The sequence below is a fragment of the Moschus berezovskii genome, chromosome 11 (genome assembly GCF_049115385.1).
Source record: "Moschus berezovskii isolate FMDL1 chromosome 11, NW_MosBer_1.0, whole genome shotgun sequence".
Lineage (NCBI taxonomy): Eukaryota > Metazoa > Chordata > Mammalia > Artiodactyla > Moschidae > Moschus > Moschus berezovskii.
This window is the reverse complement of record NC_142470.1, coordinates 5,516,286-5,530,588: the sequence shown is the minus strand read 5'-3', so window position 1 is coordinate 5,530,588 and position 14,303 is coordinate 5,516,286. Positions and strand designations below refer to the sequence as shown.

At 41.4% G+C, this 14,303-nt stretch overlaps 1 protein-coding gene across 4 annotated transcripts in view; it reads left to right on the top strand.

The window, feature by feature from the left end:
• Positions 1–14,303, top strand: part of NUP214 (nucleoporin 214) — an 86,188-nt gene that overhangs the window by 15,904 nt on the left and 55,981 nt on the right. For 3 of the 4 annotated variants that reach the window (XM_055399181.2, XM_055399180.2, XM_088841086.1), the window contains exons 12-18: positions 2,366–2,825; positions 3,741–3,901; positions 6,416–6,510; positions 9,409–9,495; positions 9,703–9,852; positions 11,561–11,719; positions 13,172–13,275. In XM_055399181.2, the coding sequence (XP_055255156.2) occupies positions 2,366–2,825; positions 3,741–3,901; positions 6,416–6,510; positions 9,409–9,495; positions 9,703–9,852; positions 11,561–11,719; positions 13,172–13,275 (1,216 nt within the window). The remainder of the gene's footprint in view (positions 1–2,365; positions 2,826–3,740; positions 3,902–6,415; positions 6,511–9,408; positions 9,496–9,702; positions 9,853–11,560; positions 11,720–13,171; positions 13,276–14,303) is intronic. The other variant, XM_088841085.1, reaches the window with a different exon arrangement.

Here is a 14,303-nt window from a genome sequence, read left to right as displayed (position 1 = left end):
AAACTATCATCTCTGACAGTTTGAAAGAACCAAGACCTATAAATGTTTTGATTGAAAAATATTGCTTTCTTAGTTATTTGGAGAATAATTTTGGAGAATTTAGAGAATTAGCTTGTTTATAGAAAGTTTGGAAAATAGAAAAAATTTTAAACTTGCTTTTTATGGTATTCTCGTCCAGTGTTTTTTCATAAACATCTTTCTTCACAGTTGTGATCATATTATATACACAATTGGTATTCAGTTCTTTTATTTAAATTTTAAATGTTTTCCAGGTTCTTATGTAATTCTTATGATTTGTTTAAGAATGTTTAATATTCTATTGAATATATTTTACCATTGGGTTGTATTAAATATCTTTTTCATTTTTTAAGTTATTTCATAGGCATTATTCTTAGAATTAAGATTACAAGGTCCATTTTTTATGATTTTTTTGAGACTTAATGCTAAAATGTTTTCTCAAAGATTGCTAAATTAGGTTCAGTTCAGTTCATTTCAGTCGCTCAGTCGTGTCCGACTCTCCGTGACCCCATGAATCACAGCACGCCAGGTCTCCCTGTCCATCACCAACTCCCGGAGTTCACTCAAACTCATGTCCATAGAGTCGGTGATGCCATCCAGCCATCTCATTCTCTGTCGTCCCCTTCTCCTCCCACCCCAAACCTTTCCCAGCATCAGAGTCTTTTCCAGCATCAGAGTCTTTTCCAGTGAGTCAACTCGTCGCATGACGTGGCCAAAGTATTGCAGTTTCAGCTTTAGCATCAGTCCTTCCAATGAACGGCCAGGATTGATCTCCTTTAGAATGGACTGATTGGATCTCCTTGCAGTCCAAGGGACTCTCAAGAGTCTTCTCCAGCTAAATTAGGTACCTGGTAACAAAAAGTTTCAGGTTTATTTTACCCTTTCTAGGGGATTATCTGTATTTATATTTTGATAATTTAGAAAACCAAAGTATGCCTCATTTAATTTGTGTTTCTTTGACTAGAGAGAATGTATATATTTTCTTCCTGTGAATTAGATTCCCAACGTTTATCTGTTAAAGTCTCAGGACTTCCGTGGTGTTCCAGTGGTTAGAATTCTATGCTTCCAATACAGGAGGTGTGGGTTCGATCCCTGGGGAGGGAACTAAGATCTCACATGCTTCGAGGCATGAGCAAAAATTTTAAGAAATAAATAAATGAAAAATTTAAAGTCCCCCAATTTTTGTTGTTGCTTTTATATTTTGGTTTTTTTTATTTGGTTAATTTTTGACTGCACCAGGTCTTCATTGCTGCGTGGAGTTTCTCCAGTTGTGGTGAGCGGGGACTGCCCTTTCGTCACAGTGCACGGGCTTCTCATTGCGGTGACTTCTTTTGTTGTGGAGCCCAGACTGGAGGGCACCAGGGCTTCAGTGGTTGCGGCGCGTGGGGTTAGTTGCCCCAAGGCATGTGGAATCTTCCCGGACTAGGGACCAAACCCGCTTGCCCTGCACCAGCAGGTAGACTCAACCCCTGGACCGTCAGAGAACTCCTCAAGAGTTTTTTAAATCTCAATTTTTATTTAAAAAAAATAAAACATATTGCTTGTCATCTGCTGCAGATTTTTTTTCAGTATACCTTTTGGTTGTATGCCTGTTTTTGTACCTAGTCAAATCTTTATCTTTTGTGATTTTGGGGGTCACTTGGGCTTCCCTGGTGGCTCAGATGGTAAAGCGTCTGCCTACAATGCGGGAGACCTGGGTTCGATCCCTGGGTTGGGAAGATCCCCTGGAGAAGGCAGTGGCACCCCACTGCAGTACTCTTGCCTGGAAAATCCCATGGACCGAGGAGCATGGGGTCGCACAGAGTTGGACACGACTGAGTGACTTCACTTTCACTTTAGGTTTATCAGGTTGTTAGACACTTGCACTTAATTCACTTTTTGCTGCCTTTGAGATATAGTTATATATATCCTTTTATATATCTCAAAACAAAGGAAATATATCTTTGATTAAACTGGAGTTGTTTTAGTGACTATTAAGAGGCATAGATCTGAGTTAAAGTTTTTTCCTGATAATAAAATATTGCAGAATGACTTACTTTTCACTGTGACATCAAGAAGTATGTTTTTTCTATATTACTCAAGCTGGTGTTTATGAAGTCCTGTTAGTCTAATGTCTTTCTGCATTTTCATTTTCCTTCAGAGCTTTAGATATCTTGCCATATGGGAATGTTGCTATGGAAAGTTCAACATCAGCTCTCATTTCTTCTCCCCACTCCTTTTGGAACGAGGACCAATTATTTCTGGCTTCATTCTTCCACCAACCCTTTTCCACTTGCTTTCTGTGGTGTGGACCTCCACTGTCACGGCGTTAACTTGTCTCCCTTTTCCTCCTTGTGTTTCATTGCAGGAAGTATTCCTACTACCCCCACCTCCCCTCAGGCCCCGCAGAAGCTTGATGTGCCAGCCGCCGCAGCTCCTGCCTCTGTTCTGCCTTCATCACAGGCCGCCCCCACCTCCACCTTCTCTTTGCCTCCTGTTGTTTTCTCCTTTGGTTCTTCACCCTTGAAGTCCTCTGCTTCTGTCCCTGGGGAGGCTCCTCTGAGTTCCAGTGGCTCTGACGGTGCCAAAGCAGCCCTGGCCTCTGGCGCATCGCCCTTCTCTTTTGCTCCTCCTTCTCAAGCCTCCCTCGCACCCACGCCTGTGACCTCTCCCATGACGCCCTCAGCTGCTTCGTTCTCCTTTGGATCATCGGGTTTTAAGCCTACCCTGGAAAGCACACCAATGCCAAATGTGTCAGCTCCAAACATGGGATTGAAGCCCCCCTTCCCACCATCAGCTCCTGCAGTCAAGGTCAGCCTTAGCGAAAAGTAAGTAACACTTCCAGTTTGACAGGTAGAAATATCGCTTGTTTTTCACTTACATGTGGGATCTTAGTTCCCTGACCAGGGATCTAAGTTCCCCGCATTGGAAGGCAGATTCTTAACCACTGGACCACCAGGGAAGTCCTACGTGTATCTTATTTTTTCACTGCTGTACCTGCTTGTTTTGTTGTCACCACCAGAATATAAGCCTCTTGAGAGAAGTATCCCTTATACCTTGTACCCTTTCGCATAATTGCCATTGAGTGTAAATACTACCAGCTTCCCCCTCCGCTCTTCTGCATTTTCCCTTGTTACTGTGGAGGGGATGCTGGCCGCTATCATCGTTGATATTAAATTGTCATGCAGCCGCTCCATTCTGAAGGTTGCCTAGTATTCCATTGTGTAACACTGTGATTTATTTCACTGTCATCTGATGCTGTATACTTATATTGTTTACAGACATTTGCTGTTTTAGGTGAAACTCACTTCCCTTTCCTAGTAGACTGTCAGCATCCCAGAGATGGTAACCTGCTCTCATCTTCCATTCTCCTTCCCCAGAGATCATCATCCCATGAGTCCTCAGTAATTTCCTTGACAAAGGGAGAGTACTAAAATCTCCAAAGTCCAGTTGAGTCCCACCTTCTTTTTTCACTCAGCCTGATAAGATAGACAGTAAATGTTTTATATCATGATAAACTTAGTTTTGTCATCATGTTAGGTATGTATTTGATATTTTCATTCCAAATAAGCAGATGATTAAAGTTTCCATGCAGCCTTCACCTTTTGTAAGAAATAGCTAAACATTTGCACTTCCTGAAGGCAGAAGAGTCTAGGAAGTTACCTTTTGGTGATTGCTCCTGACTGTTGCAAACAGTCCCACAGCAGCAGGTTATTCTGACCCATGCGGGCTGCTGTTTTCAGGTTCACGGCTGCAGCCACCTCGGCTCCAGTTCACAGCTCACAGAGCACACCCTCAACGCTGCCCTTCTCCTCGGCCTCCAAGCCGGCCTCCTCTGGACCTCTCAGCCACCCCGCGCCCCTCTTGGCATCATCCAAGTCCTCAGTCACTCCATCGGCATCAGGTATGATTTTAAGCAAACAGCTTCACAGCTCAGTCCCGAATTCCCAGATTAGCATTTCTCCAAGTTATTTAAAAATCCTAGCCAACATAGCTGGACTGGATTCCTTTTTCTTTCTTCCTGTCACTCACACTGAAGTCCAGTGGCTTTTGTACTCCTGGTTTGGAAAGATTCTTAATGGCTTCAGTGCTTGTCTCTGTCTTGTGGGGCATTTATCTTCACACAGAGCTTGCTTTCCATGGAGGTCAGTCACCACGCAAGTCTTGAAGACACACAGATGATAAGGAACCTGCAGTGGTTTTCTGCTTATTTCCTCTGGTGACTGTCCTGGATTTTCACACTCAGCCCCACCATAAGCAGATTTTTTAAATAAAGGTCATGATAATCGTTATATCCAAGTTGGAGTGCATTATACAGCTCCATGAGCAAATGTACCCAGCCTGTCGTTTTTTTCTTTCAAACCTTGGAAAGGCTGCATATTATAATCTGAATCCCATTCCTTTCCCTGAGAGTCAGCAGCATGCACTACTTCCTTTATGTCTTTCTTTCTTTTTTAAATATGAATTTATAGTTTGGTGAGCTTGGATTTCTTTTTCTTTTTTTTAAAGCAAATTGTTTACTTTCTGGCTGCCCTGGGTGTTTGTGCTTTGTGCACGCTTTCTCTAGCTGTGGCGTGCAAGCATCTCATCGTGGAGGCTTCTCGTTGCAGAGCACAGGCTCTCGGGCATGTGGGCTTCAGTAGTTGCAGCATATGGGCTCAGCAGTTGTAGCACACGGACTTAGTTGCTCCACGGCATTTGGAATCTTCCCGGACCAGAAACTGAACTCTTGTCCCCTGCATTAGCAGGCGGATTCTTAACCACTGCGCCACCAAGGAAGTCCTGCATCTTTCTTTTTCAATGTAAATTGTTTCTAAAACATTTGAAAGTTAATCACAGGAAACACTTCACCCCTAAGAACTTCAGTGGCTCTCTTCTAAAAACAAGGGCCTCAATACATTATCACACTAAAGAAATTTAACAGTAATTCAGCCTGTAGCCCTATTCACATTTCCAGTGTTGTTACTGTAATGTTCTTATAGCTTTGTTGTCCCCCTTTGTTTTTCTAGAAGCCACTCAAGGACTACGTGTTATATTCCAATTTTGTCTCGTTAGTCTCTTTAGTCTCAAGCAGTCTTTTACCATTTTTGTCTTCCTCAGCATTAACATTGATGAAGAGATCAGGCCAGTAGTTTTGTGAACTATCCTTCAATTAGGATTTGAGAGTTTCCACACAGTGAGATTCACTTGAAACATTTGAGCAGTAATACCACGTAGTTGATATGTTTCGTATCACGTGGTTTCCTTTGTCCTGAGATAAGTGATATCACTTTGCTCACAGTTGGGGTGGCGTCTGTCAGATATGTCTGTTTTTAAGTTTGTTGTTTGCTCATGCCAGTGATAATACCCAGCCAGACATACTTGCGTAGCCATTTGGTATTTGAGTGTCAGGAATAATTTTATCTTGGTAGATACTGAGCAGCATTGAGCTGTGTAAATTCCTGAAATCTTCTCTCTTAGCTGCTGATCAAGGACTGCCTTGTGGCATTTGTCAAAGTCTCCTCATTCTGGGACTTTTCACCAGATTCTGGAAAGTACCTGTCTCTGACCTAAAGAATTAACCAGCCTTTCGTCTTTTTGCATCCCTTTACAGTTTAGGGTAGAAGAAATGTACCACACCACACGTACACTTTCTCTCTGTCTGCTGCTCACACCCACATCTCCCTACCGCCATTGCTGCTATTTAATTCCTAACAGTTTGGTGGCTCCTGGATCATTGGATTGTACTCTGGACCCACTGGGGGAGTCCCCTCTCTCATTGTTTAATCTGGTTCTCTTGAGATGAGGCTTGGATACAAGTTTTTGGTATATTTGTTTTTTAAAAGCTCCTAGGTGATTCTTATGTGCAACAGACATGTCCTAGAGGATTCCAGGAGGGTCCCGAAGGCCCTGTGAGTTCTTCCTAGGTGATGGGAATTGTTGTTCTCATGGTCTTTAAACTTTGTCCCCAGTTCCTAGAGGTCATCAGGCGCCTCTGTGAGGATTAGGGATGGACTGAGTGGATTGCCTCCTGGGCCTGCACACCAGTGTGCATACCTGTTATCAGAGACACTCCAGTTTACCTGCTTTACAAAGGAGCTCCCTGTTTTAAAATGTTAATATGTGTTTGTTGCTGCTGCTGCTGCTCAGTGGCTTCAGTCATGTCCGACTCTGTGCGACCCCATAGACAGCAGCCCACCAGGCTCCCCCGTCCCTGGGATTCTCCAGGCAAGAGTACTGGAGTGGGTTGCCATTGCCTTCTCCGATGTGTTTGTTAGGTATTTGGAAACCGTGGACATCTCTTTCAGTAACCAAGATCATAAATGGAGGCCAGGGACAGTGAAAAACTTACTTTATTAGATTTGAGGAAAGGATATTCATGGTAGAAGAAATAATGGGAATGAATACTGTTTGTTTTGATTGACCTCTTTTCTTACAGGGCGAGCTGCTCAGGGCAGTCCGAGTCCGGTGCCCTCAATGGTCCAGAAATCACCTAGGATAACCCCTCCAGGGACTAAGTCAGGCTCTCCTCAGGTATGTTTAAACTCAGCCTGCAATACTGTGTTTATTAATTTATTGCCCCAAACATACATGTTTATAAAGTGGGGTTTTTTTGGTTTTAGAATTCACACCTTTGCAAAAGTATTTCGGACTATGTGATAGGAAGTACCGAAGTGGGAGCTGTGAATGTTTGTAATGTCTGCTCATAAAAGCCATTTAACGCAACCCTAGAATCTTAGGGTTGTTTTCTCTGCTGATTCCTGAGTTTGTCCATGCCATGTTCCATTTGTGGAATCCTATTCATGTCTGAAGACTGTCGTATAGTACCTGATTTTTTTCTGTCATTCCCAAAGTAATCAAGAAATCTCCCACTGCCCTCTTTTTTCCTGCCTTTCCTTTACGACTTGGTTTATTTTATTTGATTTTTTACTAACATAGAGGACACATAGGGGAAGGAGGATGCAGGTGGCACATCCACCTGGGTGAATTGTCACCAGCTGAGTGCGCCTTGGCACCCAACACCCGGAACAAGAAACAGACCGTGGTGGGGGTCCCAGGGTCCCCCTCCTGTGAGCCCTTCTAGACACCACCCTTGCCAAAGGGGTCTCACTGCCGTGATTTCTGATAGCATAGCTTAGTTTAGCCTGTGAGTACCTTCTGTAAAATGGAATAACACAGTATACATTCTTGATTCTGGCTGTTTGGCTCAGTGTTATGTCTGTGAGGTTTTTTCATATCGTCATTGCTGTCTGGAATTCACTGGGCGACTATTACTACAAGTTTCATCCCACCCTTGACGGACATTTGAGTGGTTTCCAGGTTGAAGTTATTGTGAATCGTGTTGTTGTGACCACGCCAGTTGACGTCGTTGGGTGAATGTGTGTATGCACTTCTAGGAGTGGAATTGTTAGGTCACAGAATATGCATATACTCGTCCTTAGTGCCTCCCCACCAGGCGCGTTTGACCTCAGCCTCACATCCTCGCTGGTCTTGTAGTTTACATTTTTATTGTTGTTGTATTTTGTGGTTTTAATTAGTATCTCCCTGATGACTAGTAAAACTGAGCTTTTTTTTCATCTGACTACCTTCTTTTCTAGGGTGTCTGTTCAAGTCTTTTACCTATTTTTCCATTGGGTTGTTTTTTTCTTATTGACTTGTAAGAGTTCATTCCTTATTGGCTATGTATATGCATGTGTAAACACATGCATATAATGCAAATACTTTCTCACTCTCTGAATTGCCTTTACCTTCCCTTGAGGTGTCCTTTGATGACAAGTACTTAATTTTAATGTAATTTAATTATTTTTTTAAGATGAGTACTTTTTGTGTTCTGCTTTGAAAAAAATTTCCTGTTCCAAGGTCAAAAAGATAATTTTCCTAAAAGTTTTATTATTTTACTTTTCATATTAGATCTACAGTCTATCATCTCAGTTTACTTTTATAGTTTAAAGAGAATTTTCTGTCCATTTCCTGCTTGATTATTTGAGTGCCCTCAGAACAGGAGTCGTGTCTTTTCCTTCTGTCTCTCTCCTAGTCTGCTTCCTTCCCTGCCCCCAGCATACACCTGTACAGGCTTCACAGTAAATGCCCAGTTTACAGCTGTAGCTTTTGGCATAATTCGTGACACATGGCATTTATTAAATAAAGCTGTTCTACTGAATGCTTGTGCAGTCTAAAAGCTCTTCTCTATGTTCATTTGTGTAGGTAACAAATCACCTGAAGGCCCTCTCAAGTTATAACATCTCTAAAGCAGAATTCTTTTTTTTTCTTTCCATTATTTATTTATTTGGTTATGTTGGGTCTTAGTTGCAGCATGTGAACTCTTAAGTTGGGGCTTGTGAGATGTAACTCCCTGACCAGGGATCAAACCCAGGCCCCCTGCATTGGGAGCACAGAGTCTTGGGATATTAGATTGGGAGCACTGGAACACCGAGGAGGTCCCAAAGCAGAATTCTTGATCTCTGTCTTCCAGGAACCTGTCCTTGGTCTGGTAGTCCCATCTCGAAAAGCACTAACCTGGCAGTTTGCTCCAGCCCCTGATCCGGAAGTCATCTGGATTCCTCTCTGTAATAGCACCTACCCTGGTCCATACTAGCAGAGGTCTTGCCAGCTTTGCTCTGTGATGTTATTTGTCATAAATTCACATCTCTGTCCCTGCTAATATCGAATTTCAGACTACCCTCAGTAGCCTCCTGACCACTCTGTTTCTTCTCCTACCTGTCACTGTCATCCATGCTCTGTTGAATAGCAGGAGGAATCTTCTAATATCATAAATCAAAGAATAGTTTCAATTCTCCTAATCCTCCACTAGTAGTTTTCCAACACAGAATAAAGTCCAGACTCCTTGGTATAGTCTTACATGACCGCCCTCTGCCTGCCCGCAGTTCCCTCCTTGACTTCGTGTGCCCACATTCACTTTTGCCCCGAACTTGCCAGTCTTTTCTGCACTTGCTTTTCTCGCTGCCTGGAGGTGCTTCCCTAAACTTGCCATAGCTTTCTCCCTCACTTCATGTCTCAGTGCAGAGACAGTGCTCAGTGAAGGCTTTTGGGCCATCTCATCCGAAGCAGTATTTTCACGTTGATTCTCTCTGTATGTTCCTGTTCATTTTTTTCACGTCACTTATCACTTGCTGCAATTACTTAAGACTTGTTTACTTCTTATTATGTCTTGTCCCAGTGGAAGGTGAGTTTGGTGAGAGTAGGGACCTTATCCGCCTTGTTTACCTCCATCTCCACTGTTTAGAACATGCCTTATACCAAGAAGGTACCCAGCAAATACGGGTTCAAAAGACTGACTGGTGGAATGGCAACAGTATTGTGAGAGTGCTACGCCTGTGACGGACACTGACCCACCTACTCCAGGAAGCCATTGCTTGTAACATCTTGCTTGGGGTATGGGATGCGCTTTTAAACCTTTGCCTTTCATTTCAGCCCAAATCACTTCAGCCTCCTGTTACAGAAAAGCAGGGACATCAGTGGAAAGAGTCAGATCCTGTGATGGCCGGAATTGGGGAGGAGGTAAATTTGTTCCTGCAGATTTTTTCCAGAAATAGCTCTGATAGTGAGACTTGAATGGCTCTGGGTGCTGACTCCTATGTGACTATTTTACTCTGGCATTGAGCCTTGGCGTGTCCTGGGAGTCTGTGCTATTAGCAGGCCCAGAAACCATGACAGGACTGCCACACCATTCAGACTGAGTTGTCTCCTCATTTGTGGCCTCGACAGATTGCTCACTTTCAGAAGGAGCTGGAAGAGCTGAAAGCCCGAACGTCCAAAGCCTGTTTCCAGGTGGGCACATCTGAGGAGATGAAGATGCTGCGAACAGAATCAGACGACCTACACGCCTTTCTCTTGGAGATTAAAGAGACCACAGAGGTTCGTGTTTTTGATACTCTTCCAAAATTAAACACTGTCATCCTGATACTCCGTGGGCGTATATATTTTTTCTCTTAAAGGACCACTGGTAGTGTTTTTTATGTAGATAAGTGGTTTACCCAGGAATGCCTGACTTCAAACCCTACCTTTTGCTTTAGTCGCTAAGTCATGTCCGACTCTTTGTGACCCTGTGGACCATAGCCCGCCAGGCTCTTGGTCCATGCGATTTCCCATGGACACTGGACAGTAAACTATGTGATATTGCTCAAGTTATTCTAACAGCTCTATGTTTTAGTTTTTTCATGTGAAAAATGGAATAATAAGTACTCTGTATCCCACTGACACAAGGCATTCCATTAAAGTTTATTCTAGTTGTTAGTTTAGGTATATTTGAAAATTTACAAGCTTTTTTTCTTGGTATAAAAGCAAACTTTAATGAAGATATTGCGGGTCATTTACAGGAGAAAACTTACTGTCTTTTATAGTCAATTGTTAGGTTATAAAGTGTTAAGTTTAAGAAAAAAGCGGGATACTCAAGAGCATACACAATATAAAAATAACAAATGTTTGCTGTTCACTGTATGATTTACTGTGTTACTTTTTTTTTGGCTGCACAGGGTCTTAGCTGTGGCATGTGGGATCTAGTTCCCCAACCAGGGATCAAACCCAGGCCCCAGCATTGAGAGCTCTTAGCCACTAGATCACCAGGGGAGACCCCTGTGTTTCTATTATTAGTCCTTACTTTGTGCCAGGCGTCTCAATATTACCTCAATGAATCTTCACAGCTTTTCTGTGTGGTAGGCACTATTATTATTTCTGTTTTGCAAGAACAGAATAATAATAGCTAGCTCTAAACCTAGGCTTAGAGCGATGAAGTGTTTTCCCAAAGCCACCCAGTTATTGAGTGATAGTGCCAGGATCCCAATTCAGACTGCCTGACTCCAGAGTTCTGGTCTTAAATATCGCACTTGGAAATAGGAAAGTTCTCAAGGGTGGGGGAGGGATAAATTGGGAATTTGGAATTAAGAGATACACACTCTATATATCAAATAGATAGACCACAAGGACCTACCATATAGCACAGGGACCTGTATTCAATATCTTGTATTAATAATAACCCATAATGGAAAAGAATCTGAAAAAGAATTATATGTGTGTGTGTGTGTGTGTATATATATATATATATATATGTAAAACTGAATCACTTTGCTGTACATTTGAAACATTTTAAATCAGCTATACGTCAATAAAAATTTTAAAAGTTAAAAAAGGAGAATTCTCCAAGGTTTTTGCAGTGATCATCTTTATTTATTTATTCTTTATTTTTCGACTGCACCCTGCAGCATGCAGGATCTTAGTTCCCTGACCAGGGATTGAACCCATACCCTCGGCAGTGAAAACACCAAGCCCTTCCTTACCACTGAACTGCCAGAGAAATCCCAGTGATCATCTTTAGACAGAAGGATTACCAGTATTTTTATTTTTATTTCCTGAGTTTCTGATCATTAAAGTTGTATTTTTTTTTAATGAGAAAGGGGAAAAAAAAAGAATGTTAGTATCTTTCTTTCCAGTCAGTGAAATTCACTTTTGGCTCTGTTCAGATGTTCATCTTGTTAAATATTTGAGAAGCACCACCTTGATCTAGCAAGAAAGGTTTATTTCTGAGAAATACCACTGTTGTATCAGCCCATCCTTGTACCCTTTCTAGTCTCTTCATGGAGATATAAGTACCCTGAAGACAACTTTACTGGAGGGCTTTGCTGGTGTCGAAGAAGCCAGAGAACAGAATGAGAGGAACCGTGACTCCGCGTATCTGCACTTGCTGTACAAGAGGCCGCTGGACCCCAGGAGTGAAGCTCAACTCCAGGTAGGAGAACCTCACTAGAGCTGCCGAAAACAGACCCCTAGACAGGCACACTCCTCTGGAAGGTCCAGGTTTGCATGACTGCCCGGACAAAGTTGTTCATTTCCTCTGCGTGCTAACCCACTTCATATATACCTCCTTGACTGCAACAAAGAAAACGGTACTTTCCCCTTGAGGTTTTTTGGATTAACAAAAACATAATTTTTAATTAAATCTTAAGCTTGGTAGAAAGTAGCTATTGAAAAACATATATTTAGAAATCAAATCAGGAATAATAATAATTGTTAACGTAACAGCTATTTATTGGCCTTAAAAGAAAAGGTGTTGTTTTCCTGGTAAACAAAGTTGGGAGGGCATTCAGAAGAAACAGCATGAGTTCATGCAGAGATATGGTCACATTTGAAGTGTCTGCAGTAAAGGGCCTCCCTGTAGTCACAGAGTACTGAGTTGTAATTAGTATTTGATGCTAAGGTTACTGCTGCTTTCTAGAATCAGCCTGACTCTCTTTTAAGTGACATTGTCATCTTCAGTTAGGGCACATACCCTTGTCCAAGAATAATTTTGAAAATACAGTTAAACACAATAAGATCTTGGTGCAGATGTAAAAGTATTTCCCGATGTATAGCACTTCATTTTCATTTGTATATACATTTAATGGAGTGCTCTATTTTAATTTTTGAGAGTTAAGTTATGGCACTGTAAAGGTTAACACTAGATCAGAATTTAAAGAAAATTATTGCAGGCCTAAAATGAATCAATAGGTAAGACTTTTAATAATGGAAAATTCCATTTCTAGTACTGATACTATTCTTTGTTTTTGAGAAATGACTTTTTCCCCACTGGTGAGATGACTTATGTGTTCTATTCTATGAATAGATAGGTGCAGAATTATTTTCAGTGCTGTTTTGTAGGATAATTTTGTCGGTATTACAGTTAATTTCATGGGTGGGAGAGCAAAATCTAAATGGGTGTACTGTTGGAGTAGCAGAGTACAGTGGAAAATTCCTAGGCCACGTGGAGATACTTTACAAGAGCTGAAAAATGAGAACTAAGCCAGAACATTGGTTCCCTAGAGGCCCTGGGCTGACACACCCTTTCTGTTTCCCTTTTCTTAACACTGTCCCTCTGTCACACACTTTAAAAGGTTGGGTTTCTCTAACATTCTAATGATTATTTGTTGTTATTTAGTCGCTAAGTTGTGTCTGACTCTTTTGTGACCCCATGGACTGTAGCCCACCAGACTCCTCTGTCCATGGGATTTTCCAGGCAAGAATGATGGAGTGGGTTGCCATTTCCTTCTCCATCTAATGATTATATTAAAACTTGTTATGTTTTCCTTATTCCTTGTGGTTCTCAGTGTAAAAAGACTTCAAAGTCATTGTAACTGTTTTGAGACACATTCCTGCAAACTACTAGAAAACTGAGTCATTTTGCCATTTCATTTTTTTCTTGTAGGAAATTCGGCGCCTTCATCAGTATGTGAAATTTGCTGTCCAAGATGTGAATGATGTTCTAGACTTGGAGTGGGATCGGCATCTGGAACAAAAGAAAAAACAAAAGTGAGCGAGATCTCTCACCGCCATTTTGATAGTTGTGCTGTGGCCTTTTAAAAAGGTCATCTCAGAGGGTTTCTGAAAACCCTACACAGGTTCCTTCTCTTTGACACAGTCATTATACATCAAGAAATTCTACGGAATAATAGCATTGTTCACAATAATACATAAAAGAATTTACAGCACGGTTTATGAGTGAAAAATTGGATTCAGCCTAGTTATACAAAAGTTCAGTTCAGTTCAGTTCAGTCGCTCAGTCGTGTCCGATACAAAAGTTAAGAGTAGCTAAATCTGACCACATTTTTCTCTTAAAATACTGGGTAACCGTTGAATCTCATATTCTCAAAAAAATCATGTTAAATATCTTTTCTGTTTTACATGAAACAAAATATATAATTGTGTAACTGTGGTTATAGGTACAGCATATAAAAAATAAAAAAGTTAAGACATGAAGTCATACTAGATGACCTCAGTGTAGAAGTCTAATGTAAAAAAAGGCTGGTAGTAAATCTATCAGAATAGTCACTTATAGCTGCAAGATGGGATTCAGAGGGGTTTTCCTTTTATACTTTCCTGTATACTCCGGATTTTCTTTTTAAGAAAACATTGCAAATTAGTTTGGATAACTAAAAGGATGAGAGGAATGATAACAGATAGAGGAAAACCTTCTATTATGATCTTCTGTCCATGGATACTTGATTTGATGCCTTGTGTTTTCCAGAAGGAATAGAATGCAGTGCATTGTGAAAGCAATAAGGTGATGTGAAAAACAGGTCAGCCCTCCAAATGCTAGATTTCTGAAACATGTATACTTGATCAGTGTAATTAGCCTTGTAAGGAAATAAACTAGGAAATGATCTGTTTATTTGTTTACAAAACTGTGGGGTCACAGACTTAAGTAGGGCAGCCTGAGTGTTGTGTCAGGGGCAGGGCTAGAATGTGTTTAAAATTCAGTAAACAGAATTTAATACATGACATTGTACAGCATGGAGAAAGGCTTTGTGTCCAACTTGAGGAACCTCCGAGCATAGATG